General features: G+C 33.7%; 1 protein-coding gene across 4 annotated transcripts in view; it reads right to left on the bottom strand.

The window, feature by feature from the left end:
- LOC145252739 (uncharacterized) overlaps positions 1 to 20162 on the bottom strand; it is a 304712-nt gene that overhangs the window by 27831 nt on the left and 256719 nt on the right. The window contains exon 13 of one of the 4 annotated variants that reach the window (XM_080112607.1): positions 18589 to 18761. The exons of 2 other annotated variants lie outside the window; for them this stretch is intronic. In XM_080112607.1, coding sequence (XP_079968733.1) covers positions 18589 to 18761 — 173 coding nt within the window. Of the gene's footprint in view, positions 1 to 16854; positions 18762 to 20162 lie in introns of those variants that run through there. One more of the 4 variants, XM_080112606.1, reaches the window with a different exon arrangement.

The following is a 20162-nucleotide window of genomic DNA, read 5'->3' as shown; positions in this document are numbered from 1 at the left end:
TTGCTAAAGATGATTGTGTCTTATCTGCATAAATGTCTACGAATGATCTAAGAATGTGATTTGGGAGATCATTGATGAAGATGGGGGAGAGAGTTGATTCTAATTATTCGCTTGCAAGACGGTATCTACACCTCCAACCGCGAAGGACTGTGACACAAGGTCTGTAGGTGGGATGAATTAGCCAACGTTTCTGCAGAAGAAGCGCTTCGAACGTCCAAAAATAAGTGAGTAGCCCCCCCACTAGCATTCCCCGGTAAGGGCGCCTTTAAAAAGAAGCGATAAACTTGCTCTACTGAAAGCCGGGATGCAAGGTTTACCTCAGTCTGACAGCTAAAAGGTTATCGAAACGGCCCAGTTTATGTTAAACTGAATGTTGAGCTTAGAACCTCGACTGACGTACCACGATATATACCACGTGCGGTTGCAAGACGGATAAGCGAAATCTTAATGTTTATTAAAATACTGTACACTACCGAAGAGTGTTCCATTCTTTTTCTTTTCCAAAAAGTTTTGCATTATCGCTATGGTAGCTGGCAGTTTTACTTACCATAGTGTTCACCCCAAGATATGGGATATACGTCGGTTTTGAATTAAATTTTTGTCTGATTACCTTAAACTAAACCTTTGGTTAGATTTAAACGTGTCAAACTTTTCAATTGTATTTAAAATTAAATAAAAGGTTGAAGTACTTACCTAGCAATTAGATTTTAGACATGATTATCATGTTCCGTATTTTAAACAAACGCAACGATTTCATTGGTTAATCAACACTACGGATTTCATTGGTTAATCAATCACTACGGGTAGGACGACGGCATATTCTTTTCCTTGTTTTGACTAGAGTGTGCATCCGTTGATATCTTATATGCTTTTATATAGAGCGATATGGTTCTCGGTTGATTAACTGTGTCTAACTGTGTCGGATATATACCCGAGAGTCAAAATAATGAAAAGGATGTTTTGTTGTCATAGCCCACCAAATAAAATCACCAAGTCAAAATCACTGGTCAATATAGAGAAATGTCTGTTACTAAAAGAAATATGGATATAGTATGTACTCAATGAGCTATAGGAATTTTATTATTTTAATAACATGGGTCGATAATTACCGCTAGTCAAAATCAAAACAAAGAATATATCCGTCATGTTAAACGTTACAAATTAAAACAATAAACAGCCTTGTTTGGCAATGAAATCAACCATAAAATTTCAAATGATGACGTATTGATTCGAAGATGTATGAGATGGTTTTCGCGATTCATAAATTGGGACCACATCCAGGACTAATCAAGAGAAGAGTGCATTCCAAGCCACTGTTCTTCGAAAGTCCTTCCATCATTTATCACGAATTGAACAGTTTCGGTAACTCGATAAAGGTTTCAAAATGGGTTCTGCCTTGTCATAATAATGGCTGTACATACGGTATAATCATGTTGACACATCGGTTATTGTTAGATCACCGAAGTTAAGCAACATTGTGCTTGGTCAGTACCATATAGGTGACCATTTCGAAATATCAGGCGCTGTCTTACAATTTTATCAGTTGTTTTATCGATAGAGTAATCACTAATTAATCCCTTCAGATTAAAAATAATGTCTAATCAATCCCCCAGACAAAGAAATATGTTTAATTTACCCCTCCAGACTAAAACTAATGTCTAACTAACCCCTCCAGACTAAAAATAGCATCTAATTAACCCCCAAACTAAAAATAGCATCTAATTAACCCCCAAACTAAAAATAATATCTAATTATCCCCCCTTCAACTAAACACAGTATCTAATTGCCCCCTCGACTAAAGAATATTGTCTAATTAATCCCCAGATTAAAAATAATATTAATTAACCCCTCCAGACTAAAAAGATATCGTCTAACACTTCAGGCTAAAAGTAATGTCTAATTAACCCCACAGACTAAAAATAATGTAGCATTAATCCCTCCAGACTAAAACTATTGTTTAATTATCCCCCCCCCCCCGACTAAAAAATTCTCTCATTAACCCCGCAGACTAAAGAATAATGTTTAATTTACCCCCAGATTAATAATAACCAGACTTAACAATATGGTATAATTACCTCCAGACTAAAAAATAATGTCTAATTAACCCTTCATACTAAAAATAATGTCTAGTTAACCCCCTAGACTAAAAAAAATGTCAAATTAACCTATCTAGACTAAAAAATAATGTCGAATTAATCCCCAGATTACTCTTGATCTTCAAATGCAAACTAAGGGCAGTGTCAAAAGGAGGAGCATATCACAATTATTAACAATTTTTAATGTCATATCCAGGTGTGCTTGATTTAACGGAGATAAAACAAAAAAAAAACTGTTGGACGTTCCTGAATAAAACTTGATGGACAAGACAAATATAAACATGCTTGGATTACAAAATGATTTTCAATTCTACTTACATTTCTATGGTAGTGTTTTAGGAGGAGGATGGGGGAGGCGCAGCCCACCCTTTACGAAAGATCAAAGATATCTTAGAATAATATATTTTTGAAATTATACATCACCCATCATATTCTCCAGACCTCGACCCAACAGTTTAGAAGTTTAAAAAATCTTTTACTTCAAAAGAAAAAAGCTATTAAATGAGTTAGTTTTCCTTTTCCTATTTAAACCATCAGAGATTTTATGATTATTTAAAGCTTGGTCGTAGACAAGAAGATAACTGCGTCTGATATTGTGATATTACTAGGGCTATGACAATGAGAATATTCTTATCATTGTTTTGACTCTCGAGTATATATCCGACACAGTTAAACAAAGTTAATCAATCGAGAAACACATCACTCTATATAAAAACATATAAGATATTAACTGATATATTCTCCAGAGTCAAAATAACCTTAATGGACAAGACAAATATAGATTTGACATTTTTTGTAACTATTATGAAAATAAAGAGTACTTTTGTTTCAATCTGATGTGCTTTATCTATTATTTAGCATGGCTATGTATGCATATCTTCGGCGTTGTCCGGGAGCCTTTTTTACTGTTCATTTTTTTTTTTAACAATTTCTCCCCAAACAAGGCACAGTGTCACTTTGACATAGGGCGCTACTATTAGGGACATAAATTGCAGGGATACTATGTAGGGAGTTGAGCAGCAAGATGTCTGTTCACATTACACTTGAACTTCTGCATGTCAGTACAGTTGGGGAAGCAGGCACCCGCTCCTCCACAAGGTTGTTTGTTTTCTCTTTTTATTTTTTATTTTGTTCATCCCAAATAAAGCATATTGCCACTTAAGGGCTACTATTTGGGATCACGTTTAACAGAGGACTAAGGGGAGTTGAGCAGTGAAATGCCCATTCACATTAAATTTAAAGTTCTGCAGGTTAGTATAGTCAAGAAAGCAGGAAACGGAGTGGGAATTCCAAAGTCTAGCAGTCCGAACAAAGAAACAGAGTAAAAGGCTACCCAGCAACAATAAAGGGTGGAATTTTGCGGCTTAGCGAGCTGAGAATATATACGTCGAAGGGACACAAGTGCTATGAATTTATCAGAGCGCACTCCATTAAAGTACTTGTAAACCATGCAAAAGGATGCAACATTATAGTGATGACTATTTGGGATCATGTCCAACAGAGGATTGTGGGGAGTTGAGCAGTGATAAGTCTGTTCACAGTAATTTAAACTTCTTCAGATTAGTACAGTCAAGGAAGCCGGAAACAATGAGGAAATTTTAAAATGTAGTAGTCTGAAGGAATAAGCCATTAGAGTAGAAGACTTTCAGGTATCTAGGTACCTCAACAGTGAAGGGGTTGGATTTTGTTGCTTATCAGGTTAGTCAGGCGTATGTACGTTACAGGAGGGCACAGGTGCTATGTATTCATCAAATTCCATTAAAGTACTCGCAATACAGGGATACAACATGCAGCGATGAGACAGAGATTGGAGCTTGTCGATAGTGTGGGACCTATTAAACTTGTGCTTCTTTTTACCCTAAAAGGGAGAGATTAGCGGTAGATGCGACATATCAGATGTGGCAAGAATACACCACGCATGGACGAAATAATGGTCTTGTAAAGATATAGCATATGCTTTGGTGTGAGTAATTTTCTAGCACGGTAGGGGGAGCCCATCTTCGTTGTAGCAGCCTTGCCAATTGTGTTTTTATTATTGTTTTATTAGGTCTTAAAATAAAAAGTACCTTCGCTTCAACCCGATGTATTTTACATATCATTTAACATTTAAATGTAATACTTACTGCATGTGCCCGGCGTTGTCCGGGAGTCTCTTTTACTCTTCTTTTGTTTCGCCTCTCCACTAATCTGTCTTTTATTTTAATTAATTTTTTTGTAAAAATATATTTACATTTCTGGGACAGATAATTCATTGTTATAAAAAATTGTTCCATTGAAGTTCTTTATCTCTCAAACACTGAGTTAGTAAAGAAATTGAGAACATAATTTTCCTCTCCCCAATTAACCATTTTCATATCTTTCGTTTTGATCTCTTTGTCTTACTGGATTCCAGGACAAGAATTAATCTAGTCTGGTGGAGTATCCAGCTTCATGCTATTACTTGAGGTAACATACCTTTGAGAAGGTGCACCATTCTTCGTAAAAGCTAATGTAAGCCATAGTGAGGAAATCTTATTTGGGCAGCGAATACTATGTGATTTTGAATATTTGGTCAGGGTTTACTTCTATGGAAAAAGTATCCTCATGCCAGGTTGTTCTGAAAACCCCCTGTATAGAGAGACCTTAGACACTCGAGGATAGTGTCTAGTAGGCATTCAAGTTCTTTTTTAAACAGAATGTTGTGGATAATTGTTAAAAATAGATCTAGCATATTTTCTTACTGGATCATTTTTCGTGATTTTCTGAATTTATAGTATAATAATTTCGACATAACACGTAATAATGTTTTCACCTAAAATGCGTTGGTTTAAAAGATCACTAATCTATACAGGTATCCTATTTTTTGTAATTTTATTTTTTACGACTGGATCATTTTTCGTGATTTTTGGAATTTATACTAATTTCGACATGACACGTAAGTAGGTAATAATATTTTCACCTGAAATGCGTTCGTTTAAAAGATCACCAATCTACACAAACAGTTTGTAATTATTTTTCTACTCGATCATTTTCCGTGATATTTAAAATTTCGACTAATTTCGCTATGACACGTAAGTATGTAATAATGTTTTCATCTCAAATGCGTTCCAAAGATCACAAGCACCCAACGATTACATGCAGATGCAATACTTTCCTTTTTTAAAATCGTTTTTATTGTGATGCTTAATCAAATTACTGTATTGTTTGGTTATTACAATAGTTGAGTAGTTTAAACATAACACACTATTCAAAGGAAGTTAACAAGCAACGTTTGAACGTGAAAGAATATATTTTGGGCGGCGATTTTGTTATATAGACAGAGAAAAAATCTATTATTCTGGAATATCTTTGTTTATAGTGCGGGACCTATACTTTAAGACTTTTTTCAAACCTGTGTAAGAGGAAGAGATTAGTGGTAGATGCAACAGATCAGATGTGGCAGGAATACTCCACGCATGGACGAATAGTGGCCTTGTAAAGATATGTTTTTTATGTTGTAGCAATATCAGCGTGTATGTGTGTAAAAATGGCATAAAAACGGTATTTTCCACACAAGGTTAAAATAAGCAGTAGAATGGAAAATTCCATTACAAGTTAAAATTCATAGTTAAAGCTACATTTCGCGATATGGCGTCACGGACAGGAAGTTTAAAATGAAACATGGTGAAAAAGAGAGAAAGTTTGTTTTATTATTTAGCCCGTGAGCTTACGACGGAGAGAAGCTAACATGATGTGTAAAAGAATTGAAACATCAAAGATTATAACGCAATTGAGCAAATATGCGTTGGTGTTTTTTTTTTTTTAATTTAAGTTTGTTACATTATCGCAGTTACATGATGAAAAAAAAGACACAGACACTGTAGCTGCCATATCACCATTATGACCACATTTACAACTAAACATCACTATTCAATGAACCAACTACTTATGCGCCAAAGAGACGAGCAGCTCTTTCTGTCAACATAAAGGAAAACCAGGTGTTATATGTGGGTACCTAAGAAATGATGTATGCTATGTCACAATTCACGTTTAATTTAATAAAAAAAAATTTTGATAGGGTGTGCATTTTCTTAAAGATTTGTGTTATTTTTACTGTTCGGCATAATGATAATGATGAATAGATGATCAGTTACATTCATAATAATAATTTGTTCATGTAAAAACTCAAATAAAGTGTGCCATTTTTTTTACAGAATTGTATCATTTTTACCGTTCAAAAGAAAATGATAACGATGGGATGAATAGACGCGGTTTCATTTATCATTATTTGTTCCTATACTGTTCGAGATAGGATGATGATGATGATGATGATGATGATGATGATGATGATGATGGTGGCGATTAATAGATGAAGTTTCATTATAAAATAAAAAGATCAAATAAGGTGTGGCATTTCTTTACAGGCTTATGTCGTTTTTTTCGGTTCAAAAAGTGATGATGAATGTATATAGATGCAGTTGCATTTATAATTATTTGTTCCAATAGAAGGTCAAAGTAGGTGTGTCTTTTTTTACAGACTTGTGCCATTTTTTTTTACTGTTCAGCTGAAATGATGAGAATAATGACGAAAAGATGCAATTGCATTCGTAATGATTTTCATACATGGAAGATCAAAGCAGCTTGAAAAAATAAAAAAGATTCCGAGAAAAAAATTGCAGATGCTGTAAAATGCTGTAAAATACAAAAGAAAAGGCGAAAGACAAAGCAAAAATATCTACAAATATTTTTATTATAATTTCGACCCGCTTCGTTTCGTTTTACAGACCGAAGCAGATTTCTTGTTCATTTTTCAAGATTTACAATCATATATACAATCAGGTACAAAACGCTTCAAGGCTAATTACACGTAGGGTCGCTTCTCTATAAAACTCACCTCTATAAAAAAAAAAAAAAAGATAATAATAAAACTGTTGTTGTTGTTGTTGTTGTTATTATTATTATTATTATTTATTTATTTATTTGATAAACCAATGTTTGGAGTGAATACTCGAACAGTCATAAGAATCTCAGTGGGTTTCCATTACAAAAAGTGAAGCTATTGTAGAAGAGCCCCGCCAATAATAGAAAGAAATACCTTAGAAAAAGTCTAGTTGAACTACTTTTATGTCGGGTTAGGGTTAATGCCCAGATTTCCATGTTGAGATTTATTAAACGATTATTTTTCACCGTACATAATTCAGAATAAATGCCACCGTGGAGCGCATCGCAGGATGGTGAACAGCCAGATGTGCGAGTTCATTTGGAGGCAGATATGATCGTATTGTTTAAGTAATTGCACGTTATTTCATTTAATATTATTTGGATTCTTCGGACTATTGTTCTCATCTTTAATGTTATTCGCACAATGTTTCTTCATATGTATCTTGTCGAACTAGGGAATCTTTTTGTCGAACTCGAAAATCTGGATGAAATTACGAACGGAACCGTGTATTCATTACACGGGGATATCGTGTTTTCGTTCCGTCAGCCACGACTAAATAGAAGTCCTAAGTAATTCGCAATTGTATTTTTAGTGTCACCTGCACTGAACCTGGAAACTTCAAACTCTAGAACAACTTGCAACTGAATAACCAAGTACTTTATCCGTTACGCCACATGGCCTTGTTAGCACTTTTTTAAAACTATAAATTCTCATTTATTGCTTTTCTGTTGGTCGCGGGAGGATTTTTGTCAGGCTTCTACTACAAAAGACCCGAAGTAGTTTTGCGTCCTTTTTTTTTTTGTTTGCTTATTACATTTTATGAAAACGCACGTCACTATTTTGATTGCATCCGTATAAAAAGTGAAGAAACATAAAAAAAAATGTTATTTTTATTATTAGAATCCTTTTAAGATTTATTTATTTATTTTGCAAACTATTATCCTCAGCTTCATAGTTGTTGTTTCACAATGTTTCGGCCAACTCATCCTCTGGCCTTCTTCAGGTGGTTAACTGCGACGAGATAGGAATGCTGAGTTGCTGAACTGTGTCCTCAGTAATTACTAGGGCTGTGACAACAGCATATTCTTTTCACTGTTTTGACTCTCGAGTATATATTCGACACAGTTAGACACAGATAATCAACCGAGAACCACATCAGTCTATATAAAAGCATATAAGATATTAACTGATATATGCGCAAGAGTCAAAATAATGAAATGAATATTCTGTTGTCACAGCCCTGGTAATTACTGCCTTCCATAGTTGTTGCCGTCTCGCCACGTTTTAGTAAGAACCCAATGATGAAACGAAAAAAACTTGGATTTATAAGAGCAAATAATCGAACCTTGATCGCCCTTCGAGGCTCGTGTGGATAGAGTGGTTAGAGACGTTGAATCTCTTAGGTTCCAAGTGAGCATTGTCTCAAAATAGCGATTTCAATCCTACACAAAGGCGTATTTAGCCAAAACGTGGTGAGACAATTTAGTAATGAATTAAAGTTAAGTGATTCAGTATTCATAGCCCGTTGCGGTTTATCACCTGACGAAAAGCCAGAGGAATAGTTGGCCGAAACGTTGTGAAACTACAATTAGAAGATGAGACTAACAGTCCGCAAATAATTACATATCTGACGTTAGGATGTATATAGCATGGGAAATAACCTTAAAGACCCACCATAACGTAGAAGTCTAACAAAGAGGTAGGCAAAATGGTGGAACCCGTAATCGTATAGCGTAACAAATAAAATTAAAATAAAACGCTTATCGATATTGATTATTATATTGTACCCAATATATAGAAGTGATTTAAGAAATGATAAAAAAAATGACTTAGGTGCCATAAGCTATTATCGAAAGCATAAACATTTAGCTTTCAAACGATATTGGCCTATGGACAGATATAAATTTTTTTAAATTAACTCAGTTTAAGAAATGCATGCGTAGAGAAGCACTTTGTCGACTTACGCCTGCCAATTTTTCAATGTTGAACTCTTATCAGCTATTTTAATCTGTTAAAAATCAAATCAAATTTGTTCAACAAGTCCGAATCGACTTTGTAGTTTTTAAATCTTTTTTCTTGTTAAATGTACTGTTTCTCTTTTTCTTATATCTAAAATTAAAAAAAACAAAAAAACGTCACACATGGAAATAAGAATTTTCCAAATTAAATTTGCACCGATATCTAAACTCGAAAAGCCCGGCCTTTTCTCTGCAGTGCGTATTATTTTTAACTAGTCTAAACTTAATACTTAACCCAGTCTGTGTTTAATATTGCATTGTATTACTTTTAACTAGATTTTAAATGAGTTTTTCTAACATAAATTAATACAAAATAATCCGACTTCTCAAATTGATAAAAGATTCATTATCATATTTAATTATAAGGTAAACTTGCCCTTAAACTTCTCGTTTCCATGGGTGACGGGGTTTTTTTTTTTAATTTTAGATATAAGAAAAAGAGAACAGTACTGACTCAAGTTTCACGTCTGTAGACAAAAAAATAATTTTGTAAACACTGTGATACATATAATACCTCGTGTGTTCCTTCCTAAGTTAGTTCGTACGTTACGCTTTGATAAAGACCAAATATTTTTTTTAAGGCTAAACTGCTTCAATTTTGCGCATTTAGCCTTAAAAAAAGGTAATCTGGCAACCCTGGGCAAGAATAAGAAAGTCACCACACATTTAATATAGCTTTATTTTCGAATATTATTCTAATATTATATGGTCATTGTTGTAATGGTGTGAAAAAGGGAACATTCAAAAGAAACAGGGGAAAAAGAAGATTGTCTTTAAACAAGTACAGGACTGGAGGAGTAAATTAAAGATTGTCTATCACAATATGATTTTATTTGTAGTGAACTATGTAGTACAATATTACTTTGTAAGCATTTATTAGTACTCACATTATCTCATTTGAGTCAGTTCTGTATATATATATATATATATATATATATATATATATATATATATATATATAAAAGTGAAGTGTCTGTGTGTGTGTGTGTTTGTGTACATTTTCCAACGCAATAACTCTGTCAATTTTCAGTCTACAGACGCGAAATTTGATATCCAAGGTACTGAGATTTGGGAAAATCTTTGTAATCCGTTTTCAGCCAGAAATTTGGCTGTTATGGGGTAAAAGTTCAACGATTTGACCTTTGAGAACTCTACCAAACTCCTCCGCCAATTTTGGGTCTAAACACTTGAAATTTTAGATATAGGTTCCTTGGACATGGATCTAACTTGATTTGAGCCCCAAACAATAAATGTTAAGGGTTCATAATAGGGGTCAAAGTTAAAAAAATGATCGCTTTTTTTTTTGCTCAACATACACCTCCAAACACCCGGGCAACGCCGGGCTGAAATGCTAGTTTAAAATAAAATGGACATTATTTCACAGAAAAATTAATAAACTATTATTTCCTGCGTGTTATTTTTTTTTCTGTCCCCCCCCCAAAAAAACGAAGTTTTTTCTTGTGTGCGCACGCGTACTTAATGCTGTAAGATTCAAAGAGTGTGTAACTATTTAAGTATTCACTTAAAAAGAGTCTATTTACAAATTAATAGGACCTTTTCTTTCTTTCTTTCTTTCTTTCTTTTTTCATAGCGGAGTTATTATAAAGAAGCGCCGGCGTTATAACATTCTTCACAATGTTTTAGTGTATTATATTTATTTTATACATAAACCGTTATCCTGTTATAGAAGCTATGATCGTGATTTTAAATGAATTCATTTTACAATCGTTTATGGCATTCAATTAATTAGACTTACTTGTGGTGAGAGCACGAGAAGATTCATGAAGCTTTGTTATACTTATAATGATTTATACAACATAGGTAACTATTTAGAATTACCCATAAACTAAGAGTTCTTCCAAGGGAGATAATTTCCAAACAAGGGAAGTAACTCCCGATTACATATTGCCCAATTTTCTTAATTATTTTTCTTATTTCCGTTAAGAGATAGTATTACTATTAAACATTTAGTCAAATCGATTTCAGTAGACATCTTATTTTTATTTTCTTTAGTTCTACATGTAATTAGGCAGGATAATAGTTATCCTTTTTGTTTAATATTTGTAAAATAAAGTCATTTCTGTCAATAATACTAAAGAATATAAAAATTCGTTTTTTTTTTAAATTAAATCCAATTTAAAGAAAAATCTGTCGTAGCTAAAAATCGATGAAAAGCTTGAGCACTTTTTTCTGAACATTTTCATTGTTTTAATTTGATCTTTTTCTTCTTCTACGAATATTACTTCAAAGCCCATCTTAGTATCGCAAAATTCAACCAAATTATAATAATAACGGATCGATATGAGTATTAATTTCTTAAATGCTAGCCTTATTAATTAACTAGCGGTGGGTGTCCAGTCTTCGTAAAATACGCTTAAATATATTTTAATTCATGCAGATTTCGTATTTATCATTATAGAGCCAATTTTCTGTTGAATGTCATATTGTACCTAATATATAGTATTAATTTCAAAAGTTTAAAGACTATGACTTGAGTGGGTGCCATCAGCTAGAATCGAAACCAAAACGTTTAGCGCTCCAGCCGCATTTCTTACCGTTCAGCCATAAACAGATAGATAAGAAAATTTTTAAATGAAACTACTTCAAGCTATGAATGAATTTGCGCATGCACAAAAGTAATAGAAATATATCGGCACGTTTAAACGACCAGTTTGCATTTCAGCTTGCCGATATATTTATTCATCCATCCAAACAAAGCTTTTGCTTGCTATAAACTATCCTTGAGGTATGATTACTATTTCCTGTTAATTTTAATGTCATGTGACTAATAGTTTAAGAGTTTATCGGTTAAATATTTTCCCACGGACACACATACACACATCTATAGCTTTATTTATACGGAGTTTTAGTTTACATTTGTTCCTGAGTATCGTACTTGTGTATGTCAATTTGTATATTTACTTAGCTTCTACCGTTTTATAGCTAGTCGCCTTCAGGTCTTGATAAGAGATGACTCTTTGGTAAAACAAAAAGTAGAATAAATATTGGTAGTGCTTCTAACCCTACGGGCCCCGGGTATGTGTAATGAATACTAAGAAACCACTGGTTATTTGATCAAATCCCAAATCGTTACTCTCCGTAAGATTTGAAAGTAAGATCGTGTCTTTTCGTAATATTATTTTAAGGCTAATATCGTATCATTCTTTAACATTATTTACAGTGAAACTCGTGACTTTCTTTAAAAGGTTAAAGCGAACATCGTGTGTTTTTATAAAAGTATTTCAATCACAGATAGTGTCTTTTCGTAAAATTATTTAAAGTCAAGATCGTGTCTTTCCGTGAAATATTTAAAGTCAAGATCGTGTCTTTTCGTAAAATTATTTAAAGTCAAGATCGTGTCTTTCCGTGAAATATTTAAAGTCAAGATCATGTCTTTCCGTAAAAATATTTATGTCTTTTTATAAAAGTATTTCAATTACAGATCGTGTCTTTCCGTAAAATTATTTAAAGTCAAGATCGTTTTTTTTTTCGTAAAATTATTTAAAATCAAGATCGTGTTTTTCCGCAAAATTATTTAAAGTCAAGATCGTGTTTTGTTTTTTTTCCGTAAAATTATTTAAAATCAAGATCGTGTTTTTCCGTAAAATTATTTAAGCTCAATTCGTGTCTCTGTATACGATTAATAAAGTCAAAAGTATCACTAAGAATATCTAAAGTTATGAACGTAGTTTTAATCGCTCAATTTTTAATCGTACATAAATTTCGAAGAGTTAATCCTTTTTATCCACTAATATAAGATTTTGTAAACAAACATTTCACTTCATTGTTAATCTACTACCCTCCTCGTTGCACACGGTATATGTTACAAGCGTTACATGTATGTAACGGCACAGGATAACGGTTGTACATTTGAATTTTAGTGCTAATATTGGATTCTAAAAAAATTCGTTAATTTGATATGAAGCGAGATATTAAAAAATGACGTAAAAATTCATATTACAAATTAATTTTATGTAAGGATAATTTTTTTTTTTTTTGTAAAGGAAAAAAAAGTGGAATGAACGAAGATGACATCAATTTGATATTTTTCTCCTTTTTTTTTTTTAAATATGAAAAAAATAAAAATGGCGGCGAAGCAGAAAAAACAGCCTGATAATGAAAGCGGGAAATACAAGTCCCTTTCGGACATTTACGTTGGTTGCTATTTTTTTAAGCAGCAGAAACAGAAGATCAACCATATTTTCATTTGGAGATGCAAACAAGAAAATAGAAGTAGAGTTTTTTTTTTTTCAATGGAGAAACAAAAAAATACAAAACAATGAATTTGACCAATCGACATTGATGGTGGTTGCAATACACATGCGGCACATTCTGTAAGAAGATTCCCCAAACAAAAGTCAATATATATATATATATATATATATATATATATATATATATATATATATATATATATATATATATATATATATAATTTGATTAACTATCAATGCCTGCGGTCTTAAGGAGACACGGGAAATTTCGTCGGGCTAAAAATACCACAATAACCGGTAGTCTAAAGATTAGACTCACAGTTTAAGAGCGAAGTACAATTGGTATTTTTTAGCTTAACGTCAAGAGAACGTCCATGTGTCTTCTTGAAACCGCAGGCATTGATGGCGAATCAAGTCACTGTATAGTTGCGAAAAGGTATTTATAATATCCCAGCTTTTATTCGATGATAAAACTTGCTTTTAAACTTAGTTATAGAAATTTTTTATTTGAGCAACAAATCCGTTTGTGCGAATGAAATAACAAAATTGAATTAGAATTCAAAACAATTCAATGAATAATGAAGCATATACCGTGTTATTTACATATCTCAGATTCTTCATAAATTATTATTTGCTGCGTCTACATTTTACCGATCGTTGGACTCTCTGGCCTTCTTCGGACGCCTTCTATTCGCACAGGATGATACTACCCCTCTCCGAATGCCACCCGTGAAATTGTTAATAAAAATCACTACCTTTTCTGCAATCACACCATATATAATATAATTAAACTTCAATCTATTATTGGCTTTTCCACAAAGTTATAGCTATGAATATCCAACAGTCTTTCTTTTTTTTCTTTTATCGCCTTTCAATGATAATCACACATGCAAAATTGTCAATAACTCTGTCACACCCCTGTCTTGAAACACTAAGTTAAGCAACGTTAAACCTGATCAGTACTGTTATGGAGAGGCAAAGTATGAATGAACTCAAAATCCGGGCCAACAAAAATGGAACCCGGGAATTGGATGACCTGGTCCTATGACGCAAATCATTTTATGGGTCAGGCCGTTGTATGGAGCAAGGTTCGAATGAACTTAAATCCTGGCCGACAAAAATGAAACCGGGAATGAGATGACATGAAGATGACGTAATTCGGTCGCAGGTAAGACCCAAAGCAAACGCCGGGCTGGTCAAAATATGGGTCAATGACGTCAATTGGTTTATGGGTTACCAGGTCGAAAGTCCATAAAAGTGAGAGGGTAAACAAAAACAAGGCAGAGACGTGGAAATGGGGAACGAGAGACAGACGAGGAACTGCCTGTCACGTTCGCAACCTACACCTCTCCCACCACCACCTCCACCGCCGTATTGTCGTATTGTGTATATATGAATATTTGTTAAATAAACCAAGTTTGTTTACAACAAAGTGTCTCGTTATTCATTGATAAATGAACAGCGGTCATTCCAATCACTAAACGATTTACAACAAACATATATGTATAAATGTCAAACACAATATCTCTCAGTCTATCGAGATATTAAAAATCTCTTATAGTTGAATTACAGGCTTGGTACTCCTATAGAAGTGTGTACTCTGTCTCTAGATATCTCACTAAGACTCTCTCTAAGCAAACAACAACAATAAAGAATATACGTCATCATAATACCCAGTATATAACAAGTACCAGATAGATGACAATGTAGGTGCTGTATGTAGAAGGACGTCGAAACCTCCTTGCAAGAACTGCAAAAACCTAACATTGTCATCTACCTTGACAAGTCTATACAAGCAACTGGAGGCCGCTTGTGAATTTGATATTCCCATGAAACTTCCTCCTTTGGAAAAACGCATTCAACCTGCTTACGGTGTGTATCGCTTCGGTGCGGTATAGTATAGGTACATATAAAAATCTGGGGATATTTCAAGTCTGGTAAGTGTGAAACTCGCTCAGGACTACACTTTCGACTGATGAGACGATTATCAAAGTTCTCCGCATATTATTGAACGGCGATAAAACAAAGACTGTTGAACATTCGTAAGTGAAAATTTGTGGACAAGTCAGATATATATTAAAGTTTATTTGTAACAAATTAGTTGGATTGCAGAAATTAAAAGAAAGAAATACTGACGATTCCTTTGGTGTCCTTTTGTAAGGGGTAGGAAGCGCATTGGCATTAAATAAGTCTCCGAATTTATTTAACCAACTGGAATAGACTGTTCTCATTCCGGCCAGCGTAGAAGCACAGTGTTTATCGTAAACGATTCGTGGTAGACGACTATTGTAAATCACTCATCAATTTTAGATAATTAACAAATGTTTTGCACTCTGTTCTTCATTACAGTAATTGATTGTTAGCATATATTTTTTTATAAAAATACGAAATTAGATAAATTACATTGTACATAGATTACGAATAAATTACACGATACTATTATTTTATTATCATTTGCCTTAATATATATATATATATATATATATATATATATATATATATATATATATATATATATATATAAACTAAAAAGTGATAAAAAACAAATACGTAAGAAACAAAATGTTATTCTTCTACTTAGCTGAATATGTTTTTAGTGTTTAAACTTATTTTAAAACGTTTACGCAGTTTGAAAAGAAAACATTGCGGGCATGTGACACTCACATGTTTGGAGTCCCAGTAATTGCTCAAAAAAAAAATTAAATTAAATACTTGTAGAAACCATTTTAATCGTGTTTTAGGATAGTTTAGTTAAGTTTAATGTTCAATTACAATTAATGTATTAGTTTAGTTCTTTTAATGTTCAATTACAATTAATGTATTCGACAATATTTTTTCATTTTATCATTCAAAACCTTTTCGCAATAAATCATGAGAATCCTTTATCTAAAATGCTTAGCACCGAAATTCCGGAATTAAAAAAATATTTTGAGAATTTCTTTAACATTGAATAAAAAAAATTGTTGGCCATAAAACAGTTTTTTTTTTAAAGCATTGACTTTAATTCCTTGTTCCTATTTACTTACTCCCCCACGAGGGCATAGTTAGACACAAGGCCGGGTTTTAATGTGGGGATAATCTAGCTCCCCAAAAGGGGCACTCTGGATAGGAACAAAAATAAAAATTGTCTCAGTAATGAAGGCTTTCTCCTCCACTGACCGAGGACAAAAAATATGAAGTGTAGCATCAGAACAGATACTACACTGTAATCTTGGCTCGAAAGGCCAAGTAATTCCTTGTTTCTTGATCTCTTGTCGCCGTGTCGATGAGGCCACGAATGCGCTGCCTGCAACCTCGTGCAGAGCAGGAGACGGACGTTCTTATAACTCTGCAATACAGAAATCGAGACTAAACTTATGGAACATTTATTTTTAAATTCTGCGTTTGGGATAAAGGATTCTCAATATTCTGACTTTATTTATGGGGTTGTCATTAAAAAAAAAAACAACAACAAAATCTTCATACAAAAATATATTTCTTTTTTCATAAGCACCGAAATGGAAGAAAGTGCAAAGTGTAATACAAGTCTTCACATAGACTTCAGATCGAAGAGGTTCGTTGAAAGTTTATGAAAAAAAAAAGTAGAAAAAAAAAATGCCTGAATCCAATAATGCGACCACACATTGTTTTTTTTTTCACAGCAGATAAATTCTTCGCATTTTATTGGAGGGGGTACTTTGTTAGTTAATTACGTGTGGCCTTATGATCATGCCAGTATAACTTCGAGTCAATGGTAAAAAAAAAAGAAAATAGTAAACAATTCTAAAAAGTTGGAATAGTCCGGGAATGGAGGATCATTTTACGTTGAATTTATCTACGAAGCTGATTCCCCACTCTAACTTCTAAAATAATTGTTTTTGAAGGTGTTCACCCGTAATCACCTAAAAAAAAGTAGAATTTAATTGTTATTGGTTTTATTGGGGAGTTGATTTAGCCGAGGGCGTTAAATCGACAAGTTTACTATAACAATTTGTCGGCATTACAACAAGGCTATTTGCAAAGTCTTAACCCAGTCTATTAAAATATTGAAATAAAGGTCACCCGTAAATATTAAAGTTTGAGTTTTATAAATAAACTAGCAGGGCTACTCGGCATTGCCCGGAGCAAAGGTGTAACATATTCCTATCAAAACTTTTATGCCTTTATCTTTTTATATCTGTATCCCTCTATCTTTCTCTCCCTCCTATTTCCCCTCCCTCTCCCCACTTTCTCTTTCTCCTTCACCCAGATCATTCGTCTCTCTGAACATGCATACACAGAGACAATTCTGCTTTGCATACATTCCTCACGGAAGGAATCAGCATAAGCGAAGTAACTATTTGATAAAAATTCAGAGTTATACCCCTTTACTTATAAATGAAATATCTGCAGACCCGACCCTTTTCTGGCATGTTTTGTGCCAGTTTATTGTTAAAGAATGAACATTTTTTTTTATCTAAAGTAAATTAACATGTCCATCCAGAGGAACGCTGATCAAGAAAATGTTAACTTTGTGGGTGTTAGTTCTTTTTTACTTTTTAAAATTTCAGCTGGACATTCAAATATACAAACACACACAACTATTATTATTATTTACCCAGGGCAACGCCGATCTAGAAAACGTTAATTTAGTGAGTGTTAGTTTTGTATTTTTTTAGTTTCGGCTGGACATACAAACATAGAAACACGCACACACAACTGCCTTTTATTTAAAAGATAATAAATTCTCATGGGAAATGGTTGATTTAAAGGAATAAATTTGAGGGTGATTAAAAAAGAGCAGAGCGTTTATCCTAGGCGAGGGTAGGGGGCGGTTGTCTGGTATTTCCTTTCAGTGCTTTTCGAAATTAGAACCGCCCCAAAATTTATTTATACATGTTTTAAGCTTGGAACGTCATGGCTAAATCCACGGATTAGGTTATTCAGTCAAAGAATTTTTTAGGCTTCAACATCCAAAATAATAAACACATACAAAAAAAAAAAAAATACAAGAGGTAAAGAAAAAAAAGGAAGAAAAAATAGGCCTTTTCGTTTATCTCTTTTTCTCTATAAAAAGAAAAAAGATAAAGGAAGTAGCATAAAAATAAAATGAAAAACAACCAAAGTAAGAAAGAAAAGAAGAAAAATAAAATAAAACAAAAGTAAAGTAAAAAATAAAAAAAAACAACAAAAAAAAGAAAATAAAAATTGGAAAAAAAAAAAAAAATCGCCCGCTCATTTTTTACTGCATTTCTGTGAAACATGAAGTGTTATTTTTTTTTTTAAATTTTGAAATTGGCCCCATAAAATTAAAATTGGAACCGTAAAAAAAAAAATCATAAAAAAAACAAAACAAACAAAAAATTTCGGCCGATAATAACATCTTTAGCTGCTGTCCTCACCAGATGTGAATCGGTATCCCATGTAGAGTTGGTTATTGAACGACTGTTCGCCTTTTCTAATAGGCTGAGGGGTGATCTCGGCAACGGACTCTGGTCGGGAGTTGTTATCTCGATTAGGGGAAACGGGGAATGGAAGACCGATGTTCATTTCTGGAAACTTCTTCTGGGACCGCCTGGCAGGAGAACCGAACGAAAGATAGAAGAATGGTCATTATGTGCAGTTCGAGTTTTCATACTTTTGTGTTTTGAAGGGTTTGACAACAATTGAAAGTTGATTGTTAGCGGCTTATGATATTAAAAATATAAAAATAAAAAGGAAAACGTTTGAGCGGATAAAATATAAAAATCTGTGAATTCGGACCAAACTTAAAAAACAAAAATCACAAGGATGTACCAATAAATCTCTAAAACGCATCCGAAACCGGATTTTACACGTAGTTTTTGTTTATAGTGCTATGTCGATCAAATATGCGAGAAGATTACACGTTTCTATGCATAACTATAAAATAAAGCCAGTTTTTAAAAAAAAATGTATCTGTGATCAATAGCGATTTTAAAATGCAAAGAAAATAATAATAAAATATCTTGACACCAAATTTGGCTTAAAGATGGTTTTCTGATATTTAAATGTAGAAATATTCATCTACAGTGGAACGATAAAATTGTCGGCCTAGAAAAGACGACTTATTCCATTTCCGTTTGACGAAAATCGGTTTTCCTTTTTGTTTGTTGCAGACCATCTACTAGTTGGTCGGTTGTGTGCGAATTCCAAAAGCGATAGGAGCCTTTATCTGAAAGTGGCACCGTGTTCAACGAACGATATTGGAGATGCGCCGCTGTACAACTCATGCTCTCTATCGATCCAAGTTATAACAACAGGACTATTGCCAGCACTCTCAAAATGCATCGTTGAATAGCTACGACTAACAGGGGCATGCCCAAGATGACGAAAACAAAGTTTCCGCTCATGGTTATGATCTTTGGTGTGGTTTCAAGTGAGAGCCATATTATGCCACCTCACATCTTTGAAGCCAGCTTGAAAGTCAACACCAACGTGTATCTGGATGTGCGGAAGAGTATGGTGATCCTCTGGTGCAATCAGATGGTCGCTAGCAGACCCTGAGCATGGTAGCAGGACTTGGCGCCGGTCCACAAGTCCAAAGAGACCCAGGCAGGAGTGCTACAACATTGTACCCTTCTCTCACTGGACACCCTCCTCCTCCAACCTTAACCTGCTGGTCTACTTCATTTGGTTATACGTCAAGAATATCACCAACATGACCTCCCACGACATCAAAGCCAGTCTGATCGCCGCCATTCGCCGAGTATTCGCCAAGCTCCAGCCGGCTCTTGTGGAAAAGGCATGCTCCCAGTTCCGGACCTATGTCGAGGTAGTGATTGAAATAAAACATTAATACAGTTTCTATATATGAGCTCGTCTGTTTTCGGTATGTGCCGTTACAGCTTCGACAATGAGGAAAAAAAAATGTATTTAATTTACTGAAGATAATCGGTAATCGATTGAAATATTTGATTAATGTTTTTATTTACTGAAAAAAAAATCTTTCGACACT

Source organism: Euprymna scolopes, chromosome 29, assembly GCF_053919585.1.
Source record: "Euprymna scolopes isolate OS-2025 chromosome 29, ASM5391958v1, whole genome shotgun sequence".
NCBI classification, from domain to species: domain Eukaryota; kingdom Metazoa; phylum Mollusca; class Cephalopoda; order Sepiida; family Sepiolidae; genus Euprymna; species Euprymna scolopes.
The sequence above is the reverse complement of the archived record's forward strand: the minus strand, read 5'-3'. Positions and strand labels throughout refer to the sequence as shown.